Source organism: Dasypus novemcinctus, chromosome 7 (assembly GCF_030445035.2).
Source record: "Dasypus novemcinctus isolate mDasNov1 chromosome 7, mDasNov1.1.hap2, whole genome shotgun sequence".
Taxonomy (NCBI): domain Eukaryota; kingdom Metazoa; phylum Chordata; class Mammalia; order Cingulata; family Dasypodidae; genus Dasypus; species Dasypus novemcinctus.
The window spans coordinates 38248969-38273743 of record NC_080679.1 but is presented as its reverse complement, the minus strand read 5'-3'; the positions used below and the strand labels follow the sequence as shown (position 1 = coordinate 38273743).

Here is a 24775-nt window from a genome sequence, read left to right as displayed (position 1 = left end):
TCGTTACAATAATTTTCTGAGATTTTGCCTTGAATTATATTTAAGTAATAAAGTAGGCTGAGGGAAATAGATGTCTTTATAATATTGAGTATTCCCATGGAGAATCAGAGACTATGATTCATTCAGTCATGAATTCTTTTATTTTTCTTAGTAAGGATTTATAGTTTACTTAACATACATATCTGCACATTTATTTAAATCAAAGTTCATTCTTGGGTTATTTATATGTGTGTGTGTGCGTGTGTGTATAAATTTCGAAACTTGTTTTTATTTCAGTCCTTGTTAGTACAAATTTCCCTCCACCCCCAGATTATTTCTAGGTTGTTTTTTCTGGTGCCCTTAGGAACATATTTTATTTTTGCTTATTTATTTTTTAACCAGGCACCTTACTTAATTATTACTCTTTTTGATAATTTATCCCTTGGTTTCTTTTTTTGTTCTTTTCACCATTTCAAACATAACTGGGAAGAATGGAATACTCTATAAACAAATGCACAGTTTTTTTCTGTATAGCTTGAAAAATGAAAGAACTAAAATGTTCTTATCTTAGAATATGGCAAGAACTGGAGTTGGAGGAGAGTTGTTTGTCCTAGACAAGGTTATCAGAAGGCAAGGTTGATAATGGATCCACATCCATTCCCTATCCTTTCACTATTTGTAATGCCTGGTTTAATAGTCACATAAATAAATATCAGCATATCGGGAAAGAGCCTAAATTAAAGTAATATTTAATGAACTATAATATTGACTTCTTTACTAACTTTGAAATTTGAGCCATGTGACTTTGTGCAATCAGCAAGCCATCATTATTTGGATTCAATTTCCCTTTGCTTCATGACATGGGGATAAAACTAAATTGTGAATGTAACCATGATTCTACCACAAAAGAATCTCAAAATTACCAGTACTAGCCACGTCATATGGGCTGCCTTCAAATCAGACCATTGGAGAGGAGAAATTAAACATCTCATTTTAATGTCTCATTGATGCCACCTCTTCTGCAGGGAGCTTTCCATTGGCTATTCCTTATTGACTGACCAACTCAGCTGAGTCCTCAGCTTTGACATAGCCTCTAGTTCATTCCCCATTTCTCTCCTAACTCCCCCTTTCTCTACTCCCTTATCTGTTAACTTGCAGCCCTGCCTGTGTTTACTGTCCTTCTTATTCCAGGGTTTCCTTAGCCTTGTGGGGTTTAGATGGGGATCCATCTCCTTTGAGATGCGGGAGTACCTCCACATTAAAATTCCTTTTGTGGGAAGCAGACTTGGCCCAATGGATAGGGCGTCCACCTACCACATGGGAGGTCCACGGTTCAAAATCCAGGCCTCCTTGACCCGTGTGGAGCTGGCCCATGCTCAGTGCTGTTGCGCACAAGGAGTGCCCTGCCATGCAGGGGTGTCCCCCGCGTAGGGGAGCCCCACGCGCAAGGAATGCGCCCCGTAAGGAGAGCTGCCCAGCATGAAAGAAAGGGCAGCCTGCCCAAGAATGGTACCACACAGGGGGAGAGCTGACACAACAAGATGATGCAACAAAAAGAAACACAGATTCCTGGTGCTGCTTATAAGGATGGAAGCAGTCACAGAAGAACACACAGCAAATGGACACAGAGAGCAGACAACTGGTGGGGGGGATAAATAAATCTTTAAAAAATAATAATAATAAAATTCCTGTTGCAACCTCTCATTTTATTTAGTGACTCATTAAGTTACTGTTGTGACCCTGGAAGAAGCTTAACCCCTTGCATCCTACTCGTGCTAGGAATGTTCTCACCCGCAGCTCCCTGTCTATGAAATATGCCCACGTTCCCCAGCCCTTGCCTAGCATGCCATCTCTGTCTGACTTAACACAAAACCTCTATTCAACCTGTAATTTATATAACCCACGTAACATATCATTTCTACACTCTTTAAATCCCAACTTTGCCAGGCCTACAATCTTTTAGCACAGTTAAAAAATCTTACTGTATTGTTTATGTCTATGGGAATATATATTTTCTAGCTGAAACAACTTTTGCAGTGAAACTATTTTAAGGGGAATGAGTCTAATGTTTTCTTAAAACTTGAGAAAAGTGGCAATTGAAAATTTATCTTTTTAAAGTATTGTTTTCAAAAAGGAATGTAATATAAGGACAGAAGCATAATCATAAGATTACAAGCTTATGCTTGTATCAGTGTATTGAGTTTAAATTCGTTGTCTCTCTTCATTACCACTTATAGTAATTTTCTAATGAATTTAGAATATTATATGTGTATAAAATAAAAAAACAAACAAACTTCTAGTGTAAAGATGGAGCATGCATTGTGCTTCATTATGTTTGAAGTCCCTCGAAATTGAAAATGTCCACAGTCACTACCATTTGTTGTCACTAAATGAATGAATGTGAGATCTGGCAGGAAGGGATGGCTGGAGACTTCTTGGATAAATCTGTCAAGATCCATTTGTGAGTGATCTGGGTTGCTAATATTGAGAAGTTAAGCATTATTAACCAGAAAATAATCAGATGAGCAAATTTACATTATAAAACTAGAAATTAATAGTACACCTTATTTGGCAGATGTAATTTAATCTTTGCCACTATTTGTTCCAATAAAAGTCATCTTCTGTTCCAGTCCCAGTTTGAACACATATGGAAGTAACCTATATATTTTACTTTTGAGAATTGAATTAAGATATTCATGATACATTTAGTTAAAAACAAAGACATTGTGTGGCAAAACCTAACATATCAGTGTATTACAGTGAACTTGGGCTTAGAGCTTCCTGGATCCCATATCTCAGAAGGCTGACCACCTCCCCTCCCATGTATGATATGATGGGCTGAGGCCTTCTTAAAACAGAGGCCATGTGAAACATATTCATGTAGCCCACAAAAGCAGCTGGACAAAGAGACAGGCTCACATTCTGTTTTCTTAGTAGCATTTCAGCTTTGGGTGTGTATTAGTCAGCCAAAGGGGTGCTGATGCAAAATGCCAGAAATTGGTTGGCTTTTATAAAAGGTATTTATTTGGGTTAGGAGCTTACAGATACCAGGCCATAAAGTGTAAGTTACTTCCCTCACCAAAGTTTATTTTCACATGTTGGAGCAAGATGGCTGCAGACGTCTGTGAGGCTTCAGGTTTCCTGGGTTCCTCCCTTCCTGGGGCTTGCTTCTCTTCCCTCTGTGAGTTTACTACCTGGGGCTCTAGATTAAGGCTTCAGCGTCAAACTCCAATATCAAAACTCCAACATCAAAAACCCTCCAACTCTGTCCTTTGCCATGCCTTTTATCTGTGATCCCTACCCACCAAGAGGTGGGGACTCAGTGCCCTACTGGCACAGGAGGTTTACATAATTACTTACATAAACCTATGAATCCAATATAATCTAATATGCCCAGAGGAAAAGATCAGTTTACAAACATAATCCAATATTTCTATTTAGAATACATCAATAATATCACACTGCTACAGGGTGTTTAGCATCTTGTAGACTGGTCTGATTTTTTTGTGGAGAACTTGGTGGGTGTACCTTAAATTTGACTTTTCTGAAGAGTAACCTTCAGAAAAGGTATGTTCCTGCTTACCTGAGACAGTCCTGGTTTATGTCTGTTTTGCTAGCATAGTTATTGATGTCTCTCATCACTCCCAGATATGCCCTTGTTTGGATGATAAATTATATGGCCGTCTAGTTGTTAAGCTTTGGTGTTTACTACTGTTCAACTTGACTCTTACCTGGTGAAGGAATGCCCTGTTGGCCTCTGGGAGCCTTCAGAAAATTTTTTTCTGCTTCCAACAACCCACTCATTTTCCTAATTAGAGGCTGTATTAGTTTGCCAAAGGGGTACTGATGCAAAGTACCAGGAATATGTTGGGTTTTATAAAGGGTATTTATTTGGGGTAAAAGCTTACAGTTACAAAGCTTGTCCAACTCAACGCGCCATAAGAGGTATTTTCTCACCCTAAGTCTTCTGCCACATGTTGACTCAAGGTGGCAGGCGATATCTGCTAGGGTTCAGCCTTCCTCTTTCCTCTTAAGGCTCCTTGGGCCCAGCCTCTTCCAATCTCAGCTGTAGGCTGTCTAGGGCTCAGCTGCTCTGTTCTCTTCAGCTTCAAACCATCAGGCAAATGGCTCATCTCTCTTTCTGGGTCTGCAGGATCCTCTTTCATATCTATGAAGCTCCCTTCCTCTTTTCTGTCATATCTATTTCCTGGAATGAGTGTCCGTTCATATAGGCCACCAAGGGGGCAAGAGCTCAACCTTGCATGCCCTAATGACATGGTCAAATCAAAGCCTTAATCTTTACAAAATCAAGCCTTTGAATTTAATACAACAAAGGGTATTACACCTAGAGGAACAGACCAGTTTACAAACAATATCTCTTTTTGGAATTCATAAATAATATCAAACTGCTACAGAGGTAGATAGGACTTAACCTAAACTTTCAGGGAATTCAGACTTTTAAGAACTAGAAGGAACTTGTAGAAACTAGTAGTTGAACTATTTTTTACAAGAAGGTGAATGATCTTTAACGCATGTAGAACAAGTGGTTTTCTTATGTTCCGATATGACTTCCCTGGTAGTCTTCCTTCTAGTCCAAGACTCTTATAATGTATGCCATCTTATTCTAAACAATTAATTTGCTTGATAAACCCATTCCTAAGTGTTCCTGAGCAGGGTCATCTCAAACATAGCATATGATTCTTTCTTTCAAGTAAGGGATCCAAGTTTCTTTCTATAAAATTAGAAGTCATTCATCCTTTTAGTTATTAACATGTATAAGCATTAGGAATTCTTAGTAAGTAACTTTCTCAATTGGCTTCTCCATAATGATCCTCCCTATAATGGAAGATATAAACTCTTTGGAGTTTTGACCACTTGGTTATTTCATTTCTTAATTTCATTGCATACATGAATCTTAAACTCAAGGGTACCAAGAAATACATACATACATACATACATATATATATTTATATATATAAATTTATACGAAATCTTCTCAAAGCAGAGCTCTTGCCTAGATACAATAGCAACTCCCTTTCTATATTTACTGATGGTTTTGAACTTCTTTTGAACATAAATTCCTAAAAGATTTTTTTGTGCTAAATCCTGGAATTAGCCAGGATAGGTTAGACTATGTTTTAGTCACAAGCATAAAGCCTGAGACATTACACAGTAATAAACCTTTTCTCTCACCCACATCATAGTCAAATACAAGTGGAATGGCTCTCCTGGTCAACTCTTCTCCAAATTATGACTCAGGAACCTAGACTTCATCAATCTTAGAGTGGTGCCACCTGGAGCATGTGGCTTCTGGGTTGTCATAGAAGAGAGAGCTGAGCTAATCATGTAGAGATTTTAATGACCATGCCAGAGGGACAGACATCACTTCTCCTTATACCTCATTAGCCAGAATACAGTCTGTTGGCCCCAAGCTAATGCTGGGGAACTTATGAATGTTAGTCTTACCATGCCAAGAAGAGGAAAATGAAATGGAATTTGGTGAATACATCACCTTATTTCTGCATCAATCCCTTTCATTGGCCTGATTTTTGGCACATTTACCATGTTTTAATAGTCTTCCCATACTCTTACTCTTAGAAGTCAGCATCTTCAAGATGCTAACTCTTGTCCTTCATATTTTTAGTAGAATCACACTCATTCTGACTCTATGGCTCATGTTCTTTTCATGACCTCAGTGCTGCATTTTCACCATGAAGTTGCAGAGTCAGTAGGTTCAAGAGTGTTTCCTTACTCTCATACTTCCACTCTCTTCCACCTGGCTTTGAACTTCCTTATCCCTTTATTTCCAAAGGCCACCCTTCTTTCACCAGACAACCACATGAGAAACATTGTAGTACCATGGCGCCTAGCTTTCTGTAAATTATTAGAAAAGGGATGCTTATTTCAAATCTTAGGATGTTTAGGACCTCCCATTTTACCACTTCTCACAGGAATTATTAAGCTCTGCAGAACTAGACTCCCAAGTGGCTGATTGAAAAAGTAAAATGGCAATTGATGCTTGGGACCACAGTTGCCAAACGGATCGGTATTGGCATGTTTGAACATTTCTGCTCCCAACAGAAAATTCTGCTAATGAAATTACAGATAGTAGGAGTGAAAGAAAGAACTTAGAGAGATCCTCAAGCAGGCCTGAAAACTCATCTACAGGCCTTCAGAGAGGTATATTACCTGTTCTTAATCTGCTGGGTGGGGCTGGAGACACATCACCGCACCCTTAACTCTTCATTTCTTCCTTTTCAGTGTTCCTGTCAGATACTCAAAGTTCTGCTACTTCAACATTCCTTCAACACTTTTATAACTAACTAGGTTACATTTTATTTAGCATTAATTACCCTTAAAGGGAAATTACAAATTATCTGTGAGGGTGAGATGACTGATCTCAAACATAGTTGCTGATTTTTGCTCAGCTTCATTTGCAGAGAGTTGCGTTCTTCATCCCGGCTTTCCAGTGCACAGGAGGAGTCTGGCATGTGTGGGTGTTGGAGGATGTTTGTTCATCCAGCAAATATTGATCAAGGCCTCCTGGGTGCTAGCCATTTTACCAGGTGCTAGAGAAGCTTTGTTGAGGAAAGAAGCAGTTTTAAGGTAGGGCTCGCTGCGATAAGATGGGAGGAAAGGAAGGGGCAAAGGGGAATGTGGGGTCTTTATAGGAGGTAGAAGAATGGAGTGGTGATGGTGGGGACTGAAGAGGCATTGTGGCCTTCTTGGTTTATCACACGTTCCCAGAAAAGTAACTGTTTTTGTTCTTTAAGATTCTCAAATGTAAGATATTAGAAATAGGTATGTCCATGGGGGAAGAGTCCCTTCAAAAGGGGAAATAGGATGATTGAAGTGACCTTTAGCAGATTTGGCAATTAATGGTTAGATTGCTATAATTTACTCTTGTAATTACTGGCAGAAACAGTGGTCTAAAATAACTTTGTTTTCAACTCTCAGACATGCTCCAGCAATCGGGTGGTTGAGAATTTTGAAAATAATGAATTACCTGTAGAGAGACGTAATTAGAATGCAGTTAGGAAAACCTCTCTGCCTCTTGGTATGAGGGAAGAATTCCTCAGAGAAATGTTAACATCAACAGCCCTGTTTATATATATTCATAGTGCTGGGAGCTAACTTAATTAATCATAAATGAAAGAAGTTTCTGTACCCTATTAAATATTATCAAGTCTATGGAGTTTTACTTCTACAGTACATTACATTACTTTTACTATTGCTTAGACTTTTAAAATAGAAGATGTAGTTGTACTATAATCTAGTTTCAAATGTTGAATCATCAAAATATATGTTTGACTAGCAATTTCAGTAGGAAAACATGTAAGGTACAGCATCTGCTCTGTTTCTGTGCTGTAAAGGTTGTCCTTCAGCTCATACAGGAAACCATGCTTGGCTGCATGCATGAGGCTCCCAGTGACTCTGTGGACTGGCTGTAAGTCGCCCTTTTAGCCCTTCTTATTGGGTCACTTTTCAATTGCATCAGGTGCAGTTGGTGAAATCATTTAGTCCTTCTGCATTTCAGTTAAAGAAGTAGTGCCTGGGTTTCCTAACAAATCTACGATCAGGCAGAATTATAGAAAATCAGAATGTCAGAGCAGGAAAGAACATGTGGTGTCTTCTACTCCAGCCCTTTGTTTTGCAGAATTGGGAATGAAGGCTGAAGGGGCACACTTCTAAATTCTAGGAGAACTTCCACTTGTTCTTCAGTTGTCAATAGGATTAAATGAGTTAATACCTTTTAACCATGCCTCAGATATAGTAAGTGGTCAATAAATCTGACTTATCTCTCTCGTTATCATCATTCTTAGTGGCAAGTCCGAAAAGGAACCCAGATGTCCTAACACTGAGTCCAGCACTCCCTAGGAAGCCCATATTTTGTACATCCCATATTGTAGAGGGAGAAACGTGTTTTAGGAAGTTGTTAAAATTCAAAAGTGACAGCCACTGTGCCCATTCCTGAGCCCTTAATGCTGAGTTCTGTGGTAGGCACTGCGTTTGTGTAGTTCTATTTAATCCTTTCATCGTTTTAGGAGATTTCCACTCTTGCTGTCTCCCTCTGATACTTGGTAACTTCCCTCATAATCATACCACCAATATGGGGCTGGGTCAGATTTTTTAATCATTAGTTTATCTGACTTCACAGTTTGTGTTCTTAACCAGACTAGGAGTTGGCAAACTACAGCCCTGTTTTTGTACACTCTGCAAGCTAATAATGTTTTTTACATTGTTTAAATGATTTGAAAATGTCAAAAGAAGAATAATATTTAATGACACATGAAAATTTCGTGAGATTCAAATTTCCCTGTCCATAAATAAAGCCTTGTTTGAGTACAGCCATGCGTTGCCAATGACTGCTTTGCACTACAGTGGCAGATATGAGAAGTTGTGACAGTGACCGTGTAGCCCTCAAAGCCTAAAGTATTTGTTAACTGTACCTTTAAAGGAAACGTTTTCTGACTCCTGTTCTATACTGTTAACACTTTGTGAGATTCCAGTCATTTGGAGCATTCTTATAGGTCCTGTTTCCTCTTGCAAGCTGCCTTTTAGTTTGTTCCATATTAATTAATTTTTCAGTCAAATGATGAATAGTATGTCTAAAAGGAGTTCAGCTTTATGACATCTGTGTCTTCTTATCTCTTTAACAGACAGGGGCATGATATGTAACTGCATAACATTTGAGACTTTTGATGAGAATTTGTTTTTGTACTATGATCTGCGGCTATTTGTGATTTGCATGCCCCTCATATCTATAATATATATTGAGCCAATTATTTTTAAATCTCTAAGTATCTTAGATGCAGAAATCACTCTATTTTCTTTCCTTTATAGTGGTTTGCTGTCTTCTGATTATGTGGAGATTCACTATGAAAATGGAAAACCACAGTACTCTAAGGTATGGTAGGATAAGAATAGTTAATCACAGAACTGTTCACTGTACACTGTGATGTTTTGATGGCTTCTCAATAAAATCACTTGTCTTACATATGCATACTATTTTTAGTAAGAATAGATTTATTAAAATAAATTTTAATAAATTTATAAAAGTGCTTGAGATAAATAAGAGATTCTGTCTAGTCAGGACAAAAAAGAAATGTTTACTGTTTTGGTTATACATACACATCTTACATGAGTGATATAAAGAGCTCTTAAGTTCCATATCAGAAAGCATCTTAAAGTAGTAGGAAACAGAGAACCAGGCTCATGGACACAGAATCTGAATTATAAGACCAGATGGGCTATTAGAATGATTATTTAGTTCAAGTGACATGCCCAAGTAAGGACAGAGGACAGGTGAGGGAAGATTTACACAACAGCCCTCTGAGGTGGATACTGGTATTCCTGTTCTCCCAGTGAAGCAATTGAAGGTAGAGATAGAGCAAATAAAGCTGCTTAATGCCACCCAGCATTGTAATAGCAAGTTAATTGAGTACTTGGTCACCTTCATTTGGAGATTAACTTTTATTCTCTTCATGGAGGATCAATAAAGAGGAAGTAGGTAGAGATTAAAGCAAGAGAGAGAATATTTGTATTTGTAAGGTCACCTTCATTTGGAGATTAACTTTTATTCTCTTCATGGAGGATCAATAAAGAGGAAGTAGGTGGAGATTAAAGCAAGAGAGAGAATATTTGTATTTGTATTTTATGAAAATTCCTGGAATGGCTACAGAAAGAAACTGGTGTTCAGGGAGTCACTAGACGTCCACTGAGCCTGAGCAGTGTCCACAGCTCCCATATGCCTGGGATGGGAAACAGGAAAACAAAGCCAAGCGTTGAAACATTGTTTGATTTTTTTTTTCTAGATTGCTAACTAGTGTTGGCATAGAAGTTGCACCTTTCATGTTTGGGCTTGCTGAGTTGTGAAGAATAGAGAGCTGGGATTTTCAGACTGACAGCCTCTCAATAAATATTTATAGGTGGCCTTAATTGTAAATACTGCCCAGGGGGCCATGGCATTTCTCTGGGTTCATAGCTATCCAGTTAAGAATGGACTCATTTGTAATTTGATGTGTGTTCTGGCCTTTGAATTTTATGGCACAGATTAAGAGCTTCTGTACATTATTCTTATAGTTCTGTCAGTTTTTGCTGTAGGCTGCATCTTGGGGTTTGTTGAATCTCCCTAAAAGTTAATGCTTTGGAAAGTGAGCAGAAATGCTAAATCAAGCATGGTAACAGTGCTCCTGGCATTTGTACAAACCAAAGCTACTGGCAGCTGTGCTAGCGCCCTGAGCACTGCGGATGCTGACTCATGAGTCTGGAGTCGGGAAGAATGCCTGAGAACTTTATAGACTCAGCACATGAGCCCCCTTTGCAGGCTGCAGTAAACTGATCCATACTTCTCACTAAGAAGTTCAGTCATTTTTTTTTTTTTGAAGCAGAGTAGCTAATTGGCCTCCAGAGGTCATTTCAGGTCCCCAAAGGAAGGATTTGTCATTAGTAAGACACTCCTAATCTGGTATCTGTTGTAACTAAGTTTTAAAACAAGGGATATTTCAACAGTGGCAAAAGAAGCCACCCGCAGTTTTGTGTTCACTGCAGTTTGTTTTTGTGTTCATTGCTTTTTTTCTCATTCATGACCCCTTTTCCCCAGTCAGATTATATGTCCAAACTTAATTGCTTCATATATAAATGAAAATATTAATGATAATAATCTCTTCTTTATGTGTTCATATTTATATGCACAATAAAAAAATTGAGATGATATGCATATTATCTTGTAACAGGACTTTTAACCTAACAATATTATAGATGTTTTAGCATGCCATTAAATAATGTTTTAAACCTTTATTTTTAAAAATTGGTTATTGTTTTCAATTCATTTGCTATAATTTGTTTAGAAATCTCATAGTAATAGATATATAGATTGCTTCCAATCTTTCACTTACAAATAATGCTGTAGGAAAGGCTTTGCAGACACATTTTGAGCACGTATTTAGTAATTGCTTAAGGATTAATTCCAGGAATGGGTCTTTCTGAGTCAAAATGTTGATACATTTTGAAAGATTTTTGGTGTGTACTTATATTTTGCTTTCTAAAAGTTTGTATAAATTCATATTCCCACTACCATTATACATACCCAAGCATTAAAAAAAACAAAAACAACTTTGCATTGGCTTTTGGGTTAAAAAATTGGGGGACAGAATACCAGAAAAGGAAATGAATATGTAAGAATGGATAGGTTAAATAAACTTTTATGCACATCATATAGCCTTTCTTCCTAAGATCTATAACTGTTTAGACAAAAACGCATGCACACAAAACACATGCAAAATCAGTATTATTCAAATGACTAAAGAGGAACAGAATCACCAGTAGCCTCTTTGGCTTTGAGTTAAATGTAAATGTGGACATTTCAAATATTCTGGGAATTAAGTATATCATATAGAATAGGTGCCCCTTATCTATAAACACATATGGAAGAACCTTTGTTCTATAATTGATTGTCTACTTTAGGAAGCTTTTGTTGTTTTTATTTGACTATCAGAATTTGGGCTGTTATTAGCTACATGTTTCATACAAATTTCATTTTTTATATAGTCTGCATTGCCAACAGAACAGTAGTTTTTATTAGAAAGTACTTTGCATATAATAAACAATTAAAACAGCTTTGTTGATTAACTTATTAAAAGCAAGTTAATTTTTAGCATTTCAGTTCTTATAAAAGAGTTAAGTATTAATGTAAGAGTGTGAATATAGGAGTACTTTTCAAATATAACTTACTCTGGTAAATCCCCTTTAGGTAAGCCATTCAAGCACATTTTTAAGTGCTTAGTACTTATTTGTTTGCTCTTCTACTTATAAAATGAACCACCTCCTGGCCAGCAGTGTAAGACTGAAGAGATAGGTGCAGTGGCCCCCATCCTGATTCTACCTACCTTATTAGTCTTTAGCATTGTTAAATGGAGAAAACAGAGCTTTTCCCCAGCTCTCTTTTCTTACCTCTGACCTTTCCAGTCAGCTTGCTCACTCCTCCCCAGCATAGGATGAGTGACTTAACTGATGGGAAAAGGAACTGGGCATGCTTCACACAGTTCCATTCTCCCTTTCCTTTGTGGGCTCTACCTCCCTAAAGGAAGAGGACTTTCTCTACTTTTCCATGCTTTAACTACCATGCGGGGGTCTAGGTAGATAAGTTTGACTAACTCAAGGGTGGCTCATTGGATTCCCTGCTAAGCCATACTCTCCAGTATAACTCTATCAAAAATGAAGGTGTTATTTATTATCCGTTTGCCTGACTCCTCTGTCTCTCTCTCATTTGGTTTTAAACTTGGGTGGCTACCACCTCACACACACAAGGACGGCTATAATAAAAAAGATAGACAATAACAAGTGTTGGCAAAAATGTGGAGAAGTTTGAACCCTCATATGCTACCGGTGGCAATGTAAAATAATGCAACCACTTTTAAAAAACAGTCCATCAGGTCATTCATAAGTTAAACATGGTAGTACGTTCCTGACAGAGCAATAGTCTTTTTTAGAGTTGCTGGTTCAGTGCAGGAGGAAATAAGCATTTGTTATAGAATGGAGGGGGAACCTGGCTGAGCATTGGGATTGCTGCTGAGCAGAAGGATTTGAAGAGTCAGTGTCCTGAAGACTCTGTCCAATATTTAAGAAAGAATGAGGACTGTAGCAACAAATCAGAGCCTGGCTGAGGTGCCTGTGTGGGAGCAAGGATGTTTTCAGCTGCAGATGCCTGCCTGTCTTTCCCTTTCTTACATGTCCTCTTCTGCCCTTGTTACTGCTTCTCCTTTTTTCATTTTCCTCTTCCATTATTAATGTCTTACAAATTTTCCGGGTTTTTTTCCTTTCATCAGTTTTTCCTATCTGTTTTTCCTGCCTCTCTGCTTAACTGGATTTAAAAATTTATGTTTGGGTGCTCTGTTCCTAATCAAAATGTTAGTTTCAAGTTTATATTTTCCCCTCTTATTCTAGATTAGAATAACATTTTTCTTGTGTGTGCACTCAAATTTTTTCTCTGTTCTTTCAGTTAATAACCAGTTTAATAAGCAAGTTTTTCACCACAGGCTGAATAGTAAACAATTTAAGTAACACTGGCGAAACAAAACTATCTACAATAAATCCATTTATACTAGATGTAAGATTGTCAGTTATTTAAATCTTGAATTTGAAATTGAAGTTGCTATTGTTAATCATTCAAAATATTGCCTTGCTAGCAGTATTCTGAATACATTATAGGCTGGGAAGGAAGCCTAGGGCCAAAAAATGATCCATGAAATCAATATGGCAGACTACACTGGCTCCTCATGAGGCTATTTTAAGCTTGACTAGTATAATTTAGATGAACATTAAAAATTTATATACCATTGGTACAGCCAAACTGTCCTAATACTTTAATTAAACTACTGCAAGAACATTTTTTCCCCATTGAATTTAATGAAGGTAAATGATTAAACTGGTATTGGGGTCTCAAGTTGCCCCATTCTCCAAGGAATTTTCTTTCATTTCCTTTTTCTGCAGTACTCAGATTTGGATATATGGGTCCCATTAGAGATGTATTTTTCTATTTCTATTTTGCTACCAGCCCACTGCTTTTTTAAACTAATTTGGCATAGCCTGTTAACTGATGAGTATGGAGTGCTGAAAGATAAACATATAGAATAATCATTTGAATGTAATCTCATTCTTATTATTTTATTCAGAACCTGAAGTATCATAATATACACAATTTGTGAGCTAAAGTCTATGTAGTTTATTTTCAAATGTTAGCCAGACCTTCAGGAGATGATTGCAAATGTCAGTGCTTGGTCACTATGAAAGTCCAGGCTTGTGGGAGTATCACAAAATGGAGTTAATAAATGGAAGAAATTGTAGCATTGATGTGGAGAAAGTGGCCACGGTAGCTGCTGAGGGTAGGGAGAGAGAAGAAGAGATAGGATGTGGGGGCATTTTCAGGACTTGGAGTAGTCCTGGGTGTTACTGCAGGGACAGATACTGAACATTGTATGTCCTGCCATGGCCCACTGGGTGGACTGGGGGAGAGTGTAAACTACAGTGTAAACCACTATCCATGTGGTGCAGCAGTGCTCCAAAATGTATTCACCAAATGCAATGAGTGTGCCACGATGATGAAAGAGGTTGTTAATGTGGGAGGAGTGGGGTGAAGGAGGTGGAGGGTATATGGGGACCTCATATTTTTTTAATGGAACATTTATAAAAAAATAAGAAAAAAAAAAGGAACTGGCTGATTGGATGAGATAATTAAGCAGACCCAAAGGTAGGGCAATTTTAAAATAAAAATAAATCACACTGAAAAGGTAGATTGTAGTTCCATTAAAGTGTGTAGAAATAAACAGTTCTTCTCACTATATCAGTAAAACCAGGGAACCAATTCCTCTTGGCCCCACCCCCCAAATTGTTATCACCAGAGTCACAAAATTGTTATCCCTAGCCACTTATGATTAGGAAACGTTTCAAAAGTTGTACATAACTTCAGTGTTTCGTTATTTGCGTAAGCAGCCCGGTGGTTTCTATGAATTCTCTGCTCCTTTAAAATTGGACTTGTCACATAGGTTCATGGGATTCTGATTTGTGGAGCAAAGCTGCCATTATTTGAGCATCATATAATTTGTGGAGTGTTCAGCTATGTAGAAATGGAAGCTGAGAAAATTGGGGAGAATACTTACTAGGAATTTTAAAAATTCATTTGATGAGCTAGTAAGTTGTAAATACCAGATCCTCAATTATTTAAAAATATTTTTTTATTTATTTAATTTTAAAAAAATATGTATACACCCCTCCCCCAGATGGCTCTCTTGTCTGTCTGCTCATTGTTTCCTCTCCTTCTCCAGGAGGTATTGGGAACTGAACCCGGGACCTCCCACGTGGGAGGTGAGTGCCCAATAGCCTGAACCACATCTACTCCCCATGGGTTGTGGCATCTGCTGACTTGTGGGATCTGCTCGTTTAGTTGTCTGCCTATTGCAGCAGTGCAGTGCCTGCTGGTCTTCTTTAGGAGGCACTGGGACCCGAACCTGGGACCCCCTGCCCCATGTAGTAGGTGGGCGCCCAACTGGTTGAGCCACATCTGCTTCCAGATCTTCAGTTTTTGTTGTATTTAATAGACTGATAGCTTTGGATATGAAATGCTGATGCCTGTAGAGGTTGCATGGACTTGTTCATGTGCCGAATTAACTCTTTTTTTGGGTCTCCTTCCTGCTGTTTGCCTTGTCACAGATCTGTGGTCCACTCAGAGAAGGTGGTCGTGAACATGCTGGGTGTCCTTCTTGAACTGTCTCAGGCCATGGCGGGAGAATATCACACTTGACAGCCTTAAGATGAGGATTTAGTTTGGCTTTTTTCTGTCTTTATTTCAGAGCCTTTTAACACTTTGTGCGAGTCTCCCTATCTGTGCATGGGATATGGTAACTGTAAGGAGGTGAATGTTTGAATCAACTAGGTCCTTGGGTGAAGGTCCCCCTGGAGCTGACCGTCCAGTGTCATGTTAATGGATCCCCCAGAACCCTCTGGAAGTGAAAGTGCTTTTGGCTGTCTTCTCTCTGCACTGGTCTGCTGCTGTTACGCCTGTGCCCCAAAAAGATTTCCTCTTCTTTCTCAGGATTTATTTTATATGAAATACCTCAAGATGTTACTTTGAAATGGTATTTACAAAATGCAGCACTGATCTGAAGAATTACTAAATAGTATTTTTTCCAGTAATACTTTTTTAAAAAACTTGGTATAAATTTAGTAATACAAACCCAGAAATTCTTCTAATATTAAATTGGAAGCTTCTAAATTGCCTATAGTATCTAATATAATGATACACTTTAAATAGTAAAGCTTTCATCTGCATTCAAAAACAAAGGGAACTCAAACAGTTCCCTTCAGATGTTTTCTTGCCTTAGTTCAAACAAATAACAATGACCTTTATGGTGGAAGAGCATCATCCTCCAGTTTCCAGTGCAAATGAATGAAGTTTAGATCTTAGAAAAGACATGTAAATATTTTGTTAAGCTTAGAAGAAAATTTGTAGGGAAATTGGGGAAATATAGATTTTCTTAGAAAGGTCAATTAAATATGACAGTGTTTGCTAGGTACTTTGATAATCACTTAAGGTAGTCTTTTGTTGTGATACAAAGTGCTAAATAATCAGTTTGATGGAATTTACAGTTACATATGGTTGTTTTTAGAATCATGTGAAGAGTCCAAACTTTAATTGCAGAATATTAACCTGGATTCTCAAATTACTGATATGTGATACCATTTGAGCTTGGAACATTTACAGTTGAATATGTCAATAGAACTTGATATATTATATACAAGTCATTATTTATGCACAAGGTTGGTTTTTTTTTTGAAATGCATTTGAACTTTATTATTATCCTTTTAAAATTTATGTGTATCTGCCTTTTTTAATAACACTTTTTAAATAAATAGATCACATAGAACGTTACATTAAAAAAACATGAGGTTTTCATATAACCCACTCCCCACTACCCCACCCCCATCATTTTGTAAATCGTATTTTTTGAAGATACATACATCACAAAAAAAGGTTACATTACAAAAAAACACAAGAGGTTCCTATATACCCCCATCCCCTCACCACACTCCTTCACACCAAGAACCTCCCCCATCATTGTGGCATACTCATCGCACTCGGGGAACACATTTTGGAGCACTGCTGCACCACGTGGATAATACTTTATTCTGTAGTTAACACTCTCCCCCTGGTACATTCAGTGGGTTATGGCAGGATATATAATGTCCAGCATCTGACCCTGCAATATCATTTAGGACAACTCCAAAGTCCCAAAAATGCCCCTTCATCATATCTCTTCTTCCCATTCCCTGCCCTCAGGAACTAGTGTGGCCACTTTCTCCCCGTCAATGATACAATTTCTTCTATTAGTAGTCACAAAGGTTTTATAGTAGAATATCAGTAAGTCCAGTCTAATCTATATTTTATTCCTCCATCCTGTGGATCCTGAGATGGTGATGTCCACTCCACCTCTGTGTCAAGAGGGGGCTTAAATTCCACATGGATGATGGATGCAGTTCTTCTGCTTGCAGTTGTTGGCACTCTCAGTTCCCTGGTGTGGTGATTGACCATCTTCACTTCCCTGTTAACTGACCTGTGTAAGTCCAAGGAACCAGAGAGTATGAGTTGCAACTCTGCTGAGGCTCCGAGCCCAGCTAGCACATGGACAGTCCAGAGATTCAAGTCTTCTGACTATACACCAACGCTAGTGCCAACCAAAGGTTCAGTAAAAGTGACAAAAGAGGCATGTAGAAAGGTCACATCTGAGTCCAACTCCATTACACTCAGGGACACAAATTCCAAAGTAGGGCCCACTAACATGGTACTGAGCTCAAGAACCATCTGCCATGACCATATCCTTGTGGTTCTCTATAGCCCTCAGGAGAACCAGTACCTGGAGTTGTGTCCACTTTGGCTGTTTCTGGGGTCCTCCTGAGGAGTGTGTAAGCGTGATCCCTCTGATGACCTCCTGACTCTTTTTTGAAGACTCTTAGCCATATAAACTCATGTGTCTTTGCCATTTCCCCCTTTTATTCAAGGTCAAAAAGCAGTTTTTAACACATAATCCTACATGTGGGCTGAGATATTATGCTGGTCTGAGTTGACCCTTTTATTCAAGGTTTTTTTTTTTCTCTCCCCTTCTCCTCCCCCCCCCCCCCGGTTGTCTGCTCTCTTTGTCCATTCTCTTTGTGTTCTTCTGTGACTGCTTCTATCTATTCAAGGTCTTTTAAGGTTGTTTTTTGAGAACTATGTTTGAAAAATAGTAATGAAATGGCAATGCCAAATTTAGACAACTAACATTGAAAATCTGTATTGTAGTTACTAAGAGGAGACACATAAACTGAATTGGTTGGGGGTAATCATTTAGTGTGTGGGTAAATACTCATAGGCATCTTAAATTGCCCCCAAGGATATCAGTCTATTATAAGGGATTATAATCAGCAAGATTCAAAATGACTGTAAACCATCAACAAAATGTCAAAGTTTTTCAGTATTTGCTAATTAAGAAGACACATAGGAAGCTTCTGATTAAACATTGTGAATTCAGTACACATTTTATCTCTGTTCCTTCTTGGTAACTGAATAGCAGTTAAGGAATGAAAAAGGATATAAACATTCTTATTATCAAAATGTTGAAAGCTTGCCCAGTCATCTTCGAGACTCATATCAACCATGAAGAATTTCTAAGACTGTCAATGTGTAATGTACACACGTTCCCATACTTGCATTTCTTTTCCCTTTATAGAAGCAACCCAAAGGGTGAATTGCATTGTATAAAACATAATTAAGCAACTAAACCTTCTTTTTTGTAGGGTGGAGAGCACTGTTACTACCATGGAAGCATCAGAGGCGTCAAGCACTCCAAGGCAGCTCTGTCCACCTGCAATGGACTTCAGTATGTGGGCTCTCATTGAGTCCTCCACTGTTCAGCCTTCTTTCAACCATTTGCCCTTTCCATTTTTTTTTTTTTCCACAAGTATTTTGAGAGAGACTCTTCTGTACCAGTGCCATGTTAAAGATTAGAAATATGGTGGTGAACAAGGAGGGCAAAGTCCCTGCCTTCTTAACACTTAAGAGATTGTAGTTGATTCAGAGATTAAACAAATGATTATACAGATTGATACTTAACCACAACTTCGGTAGGTGCTGTGAAGGAGGAAGGACAAGACCTTATAGGGTGAATGAACCTGGTTCAGGAAGGTTTCCCAGAGATATATTTGTGAGGGCATACCACTCATTTAAGACCTAAGGATCAGTAGGAGTTAACCGAGCAAGGGGATGGGGGGTTGAGGAAGAGTGGAGCTCACGCATCAGTTCTGAAAAGGCCATCCCTAGGACCTTTTAGACCCAAATGCAGTAGCTCATTACATAAAGATCTAGCCTGGCCATGTGATAAAACAGGATCTTGAAGATCTTTTCTTCACCCTTCATAAAGAATCCTGTGTCTGTCAAAATTAAATGTAATTTGCAACACAGATCCATGCTGCTTGACAGAAATCCACAATGTACCTGCCCATTTTCTTATAGATTATAAGGATTTGGCATAACAAGAAATTAGTACTAGTACATTTTGCTGAAATAGTAAGTTGAGATACTGAAACTGCACGAATAGTTCTATTCCAAATCAATCATCTAATCTGTCCATTTAATTTTGAATATTATATTGGGCATAATTAGTATGCTCTAAATGTATATTTTCAGACTTTTTGTAGCATGGACACTGTCTAGTAGAGGGTTGGCACCACAGTCGAGTTCCATGTAGAGCGGTGAATTTGATTTGGGGCAATATAAAGGTATTTATTCAAATACCTTTCTTTTCAAAGACACAGTAATGACCATCATTTGCTGACTTATTTCTTGCCGTGTTTGTTAAGGCTCTCCTTGTGTGGTTTCTTGTGTTTTAGTGGCATGTTTGACGATAATACCTTTGTGTATATGATAGAACCACTGGAGCTGATTCATGATGAGGTAAGTCTGAAGATGACATCAGTTTTCTTATTGAGTTTTAATCTGCCAGCATCTTTGCCTTTGCCAAGTGCTGAGAAAATAATGTGGATTTCAAAGTACTTAGTACATATTGCCTTATTTCAAACTCAGAATGGTACTGTGAGTTTGGCAGTTTAAGATACTTATCCCGGGCCACACACTAGGAAGGGATCAAACTGAGGTTTTTTGAAGCTTAGGCCCGTGTTCTTTCCAGTCTGTGTAGAGAGGAGAGGACTGGTCACCATCCTCTCCTTTCAACTAACTTTTATTCTCATAATTGTATGACCATAAGCATGTACTTAACTTTTGTGAACCTTAAGAATCTTTACTGGGGAAATTTGTGGATTGGACTATGATTACATGATATAATATTTAGTTTTCTTTAAGAGATAGGAAAGAAAATAATGTTCAGAATCATACCATACACAGGGCAGCCACCTATGTAAGAAATCATAGACTGTAGTAGTGTTTCTCTCTAATAGAATGCAACCAAATTTAAATTTTGATATATATTCATCAAATATTGTATTGAGGGCTATCTACAGGCCAGGTACTATTCTAGGTGCTGGGGATATAGCAGTGAATAAAACTGAGTCTGAGCATCATGGAGCTTATAGTCTATTAGGGACAGATAGGAATAAACAAGATGAATAAGTAATGCATATGGTATTTAAGATTGATACATGCTAAGGAGAAACAATAAAGCCAGGAAGGAAGAGAAGAGAATTAAACATTTAAAGGAAAAGAAGAGGCTGGAAGAACATTCCAAGAGAAGAGCAAATGTAAAGGTCCTTAGGCAGAAGTCTACAAAGTGTTGTAGGAACTGCAAAGATCCAGAAGGGAAGTCAGCAGTGAAAAGAATTGCTAATGGGAAAATAATATTTTGAGAATGATAGAGTCAGAATGTTGCATTGTTTTGGTGAGCAGAAAACTTTTTTTTTTTACCTGTAGAGATCTCAGATTTGGATAAAATAAATTTTGAAACAGGAAATGACAGTCATCTAGGCTACTGATAATAACAGTTGAACAGGAAAACATTTTTCTTGGTTTTGGCAGTATGTCAGTGAATATGGGGTAAATTCCAAATTAGAGGCAGAAAAATTATTACATTCTAAATGGTTAATATTTGGATAAATCTGTATTATTCTGTTCAACTAGTAATTGTAGAAATGACCAGATAATAAAAACTATCCCACCTGGATCTTTTGATGAAGTAAAATGTTTCCCCCTCTACTTCAGTGGTAGATAGAGAACGTGTGTACAGAAAAATTATTTGATTCATTCTGCAGAAAATCTGACTTTGATCTCTAGTTTTGATTGTTATCCTGAAAAAAAACCTCACAAAAACAAAATAAAAACTCTCCAAGCATTAGTATGTTTAAAATTTATAAAATGAGATAATATTTTTCAATACATCCCTCATAAGACAGTTTCTATACATTTTTGTGACAGTGTCTGATAAACTGTCAAAGAGATACAAAAATGTAAGCTGTTTTTATCATAATGTTTAAAAGCATTGGTTTTGCATTATTATCTCCATAAATCAGGGGCTGGTTTTTATATGCTTATTATTTCCTTTTTTTTTTTTACCTTCTTTCTTCCTGCCTACCTTTTGTTAATGTAAATAATTGTCCCCATCCTCACCATGGGTAGAGGAAAAGGAATAGTACTTGAAACTTTAATAAATTGGTTTTTAAAAATTGTCTTGCTGATTCAATATTTATATATAAAGCTCTTTATTTTTATGCAGTTTACTAACCAATTGTGAATTTTATTAGCCTGGGTATCTTTTCACCTGAATGAATTCTAACTGAATTAAATTTAGATTTTTGATAATAGAGCAGGATGTGTAATTTTAATATGCTTTACATTAAGTTAAGCAGTATGGATGGCATATTTCTTATGAAAACTTCTGTTCTTTCAAGTAATAAATAAATGGCAAAACTCTTTAAGTCTTTTATGTAATCTGTTAAGAAGTATCTTTTTAATAACTTTCTGATATAAGACACACACTTTGTAGGAAATTTGGAAAGCAAAATAAACAAATAACTAAATACATAATTACTCATCATCCATTCCCCAGAGATAAGTTCTTTTCACCCTCTGGTATATAGTCTTCCAGTTTTTTGATGATATATCCTCATATTTTAAAAAATAAACTAGATCATTATTTTGTAATATAATTTTAACTCAACAGTGTATATCTCTACGCCTCAATATCTGTATTTGTAAAATAGCGTAAAATGGCTGGAAAATATTCACTCTGTGGGATTCTTGTCAGGTTTAAATTGGATAATGTATACATTGGCACTGTCTGGCACACACTGTGCACTCTGTAATGGTGCCAATAGTAATAATAGTAGTAATAAATTCCCAAAAGTGTAATTTCTAGGGCAAAAGATATGAATACTTTCAAGGTTGTTGATGGACATTGCTGAATTTCCCTATGATACTATGCTAACAGAAACTGGAACTACCTCTAGATATCATAATTTTAATTATTTTTACCAACTTGGTGGCAAAAAAATATCTTGTGGCTTTTGTAAATTTGCATTTTGTATCATTATTAAAGTGTTCAGATTTTCTCATGTATTTTTTTTACCATTTGTCTTATGAATTTCCTATTCTCCTGACTTTTAAGAAAGCTGGATTTTAAAGAGTATCTAATAAAACTCTGCTTTGACCTAAACTGGAGCAATTGGGTGTTATTTTACTTAAGATATAAGTTTTAACAAGGCATATACTTCTCATTTTTGATATCTAAAAAGATTAGTATATATGTTTTCCCTTATTAGAAGTGGCATCAGAGAAGGTCTTAATACTGTTCCATAAAGGCTTGCTCACATCTTGCTTTTAAATTACTTACAATTGTTTTTGTTTCAGAAAAGCACAGGTCGACCACATATAATCCAGAAAACCATAGCAGGACAACATTCTAAGCAAATGAAGAATCTCAGTAAGTTTTATTTAAAATACCATTGAGTTTTATGTATTTGGAGCTGTGACTTGGCAGAACTCAGTAGATGTGCAGGCTTGATGGGTGATATCTGGGTGAAGAGCAAGATGGGCAGCAATTAGAGGCTGAAACATGAAGGCCTAGTGAACAGCTGCACTGGAAACCAGAGAGCATGGCCAAATGTAACAAAGTTTAGTAGGGATAATCCCTAAATTTCACTGACACTTTGCTGCTGTTCCTGAGGCATCTTAAGTGTGCAAATGTTGGCAGTTTGGGTCTGTGATATCTTTTAATATTTTAATGCCAAAGCCTTTAATAATTTATGCAAAAGTTTATGCTCTAAATAATTTTTAAATTCTAAAATAAATTTAGCCCTACAGAATTCTCTTAAGCAAAGTGGATGTGGCTCAAGCAGTTGGGTGACCTCCTACTACATGGGAGGTCCTGGGTTCAGTACCTGGTGCCTCCTAAAAAGATGAGCACACAGTGAACAGACACAGAGAGCAGAGATTAAGCACAAAACAGTGAGGGTGGGGAATAAATAAATAACATCTTTTTTTAAAAAAAGAATTATCTTAAATTTTCAGATTTTGAGTTTCTAAGGAGTTTTCAATGATCCATTATGTTTTTCTTGGTGTTTGGAAGTAAATTACATATTTGGGATATTTTTGTGATCACAAGACTGTGAAATGGATGATGATAAGTATACTTTTCCCACCTTAGGTTATCTTGATTTTGAAATGACATCTATTATTTATGCCACTATTTCTCATATAGTATTTTAAAAGCATGCTCCAATTGGAATGCAATGAAACATAAATTTTGGTATTTTTTTTTCTTTTACGTAGGTATGGAAAGCAGTGACCAGTGGCCCTTTCTATCAGAATTACAGTGGTTGAAAAGGAGAAGAAAGAGAGCAGTGAATGTGAGTGTGGCCTTTAACCTCAAGCGGGGTTATTTTACTTCGTTAAATTGTGCCTGACATCACACAGGATGCAAATGTACCTAAAGCAGTTTAGATTTGGGGAACTTCCTTTTAAAAACAAAAGCAACAAACCAAAAAATGCTATGATTATAATCTTTTAGGTGAGTTTAATTCTGAACTGCTTTTTATTCATCCTTCCCTATTAATGGATCAAACTGATTACAGTGTTCTATGAATCCTGATGTCATATAAAGAATGCATTATTTTTAGCTTCATTTTAAAGTGTTTTCTTACAAAAGTTGCCTTGTATTTTTTTTCTACTGAAAGTATAGCAGTTTCTTTTTGAGTAGGTAGTTTATGGAACATCATATAAAATGTTACTGTTAAAAAAAAGCAGGGGAAGGAGTTAAGCTTTGAGATGTTGGCCTGTCATGCTTATTCATATCTTTCAAATTAAAAATTTCATCTTACCAAACTTGGAAGCAGAATGTATTTTCCAGAATGGGATGAATCTATTTGACCATTAGCAATATGACAGTTACTAAATAAAAATCATTTAATTATCCAATCAGCAACTGTTATATATCTCATATGTATTGATAAATGTATAGGGGCTTTATAACTGAAATTATGTTCCTAGTCTTTTTCATAATAGATTAGAAAGCTGTAATGATGGGGACGGTTTTTAATTACATGGTGAATGCTATGTAACCAAGAATTAATTCTACAGCATATAGATTACATGGTAATTTACTAGATAACTTAATGAGTAATTGGAGTGGAAATTGCACATTTTAGATAATGTTTTGCTGGATGTATTTTTTGTGTGTGAAAAATTAGACCACCAGCCATCAGAAACCCAGTTCCAAGATAGCGCATCCTCTCTTTTATGACCCTGTCTTGGTATTAAGGTGATTATGGATAATATTTTCTTTTTGTACTTAGAGAAGTCTTTGTGCTTACTTTTGAAGATGTAGTTGATAATAATAAGTTTTATGTAGGGAGCTGACCTTTCATTAGAGGATACCCTTATCAAATATAAACCAATCAATGACCTTGTAGGAAAAAACAAAGACCTATTGTTATTAATTTTCCAAATATGGAAAGGAAAATAAAAGACCAAATGAAGGCTAAAAGGCTTAACCCTTAGCCTTATAAGATTATCTAGTATAATTAAAATTTTAAAGTGCCAGAATATAATAATTGGCAACATTTCTTCCATTGAGCAGTTGTGTGGTTAAGAATTGATGCATTATTATTAGAATTTCACTCCAGTGAGTTAACATTTCTGTTTGTGACTACATTGATACCTGTTTCAGATATACCTGGAGGTGATTATAATTTATGATTTGAAGTTTTAAGTAAGTATGAATATTTTTATCACATTTTTATGCCAAAGAAATCAAGGCTTATC

At 36.9% G+C, this 24775-nt stretch overlaps 1 protein-coding gene across 4 annotated transcripts in view; it reads left to right on the top strand.

The window, feature by feature from the left end:
- ADAM23 (ADAM metallopeptidase domain 23) overlaps nt 1–24775 on the top strand; it is a 173997-nt gene that overhangs the window by 89008 nt on the left and 60214 nt on the right. For all 4 annotated transcript variants that reach the window (XM_058300285.2, XM_058300284.1, XM_058300286.2 and 1 more), the window contains exons 4-8: nt 8824–8887; nt 18307–18389; nt 19399–19462; nt 22364–22436; nt 23285–23361. In XM_058300285.2, the coding sequence (XP_058156268.1) occupies nt 8824–8887; nt 18307–18389; nt 19399–19462; nt 22364–22436; nt 23285–23361 (361 nt within the window). The remainder of the gene's footprint in view (nt 1–8823; nt 8888–18306; nt 18390–19398; nt 19463–22363; nt 22437–23284; nt 23362–24775) is intronic.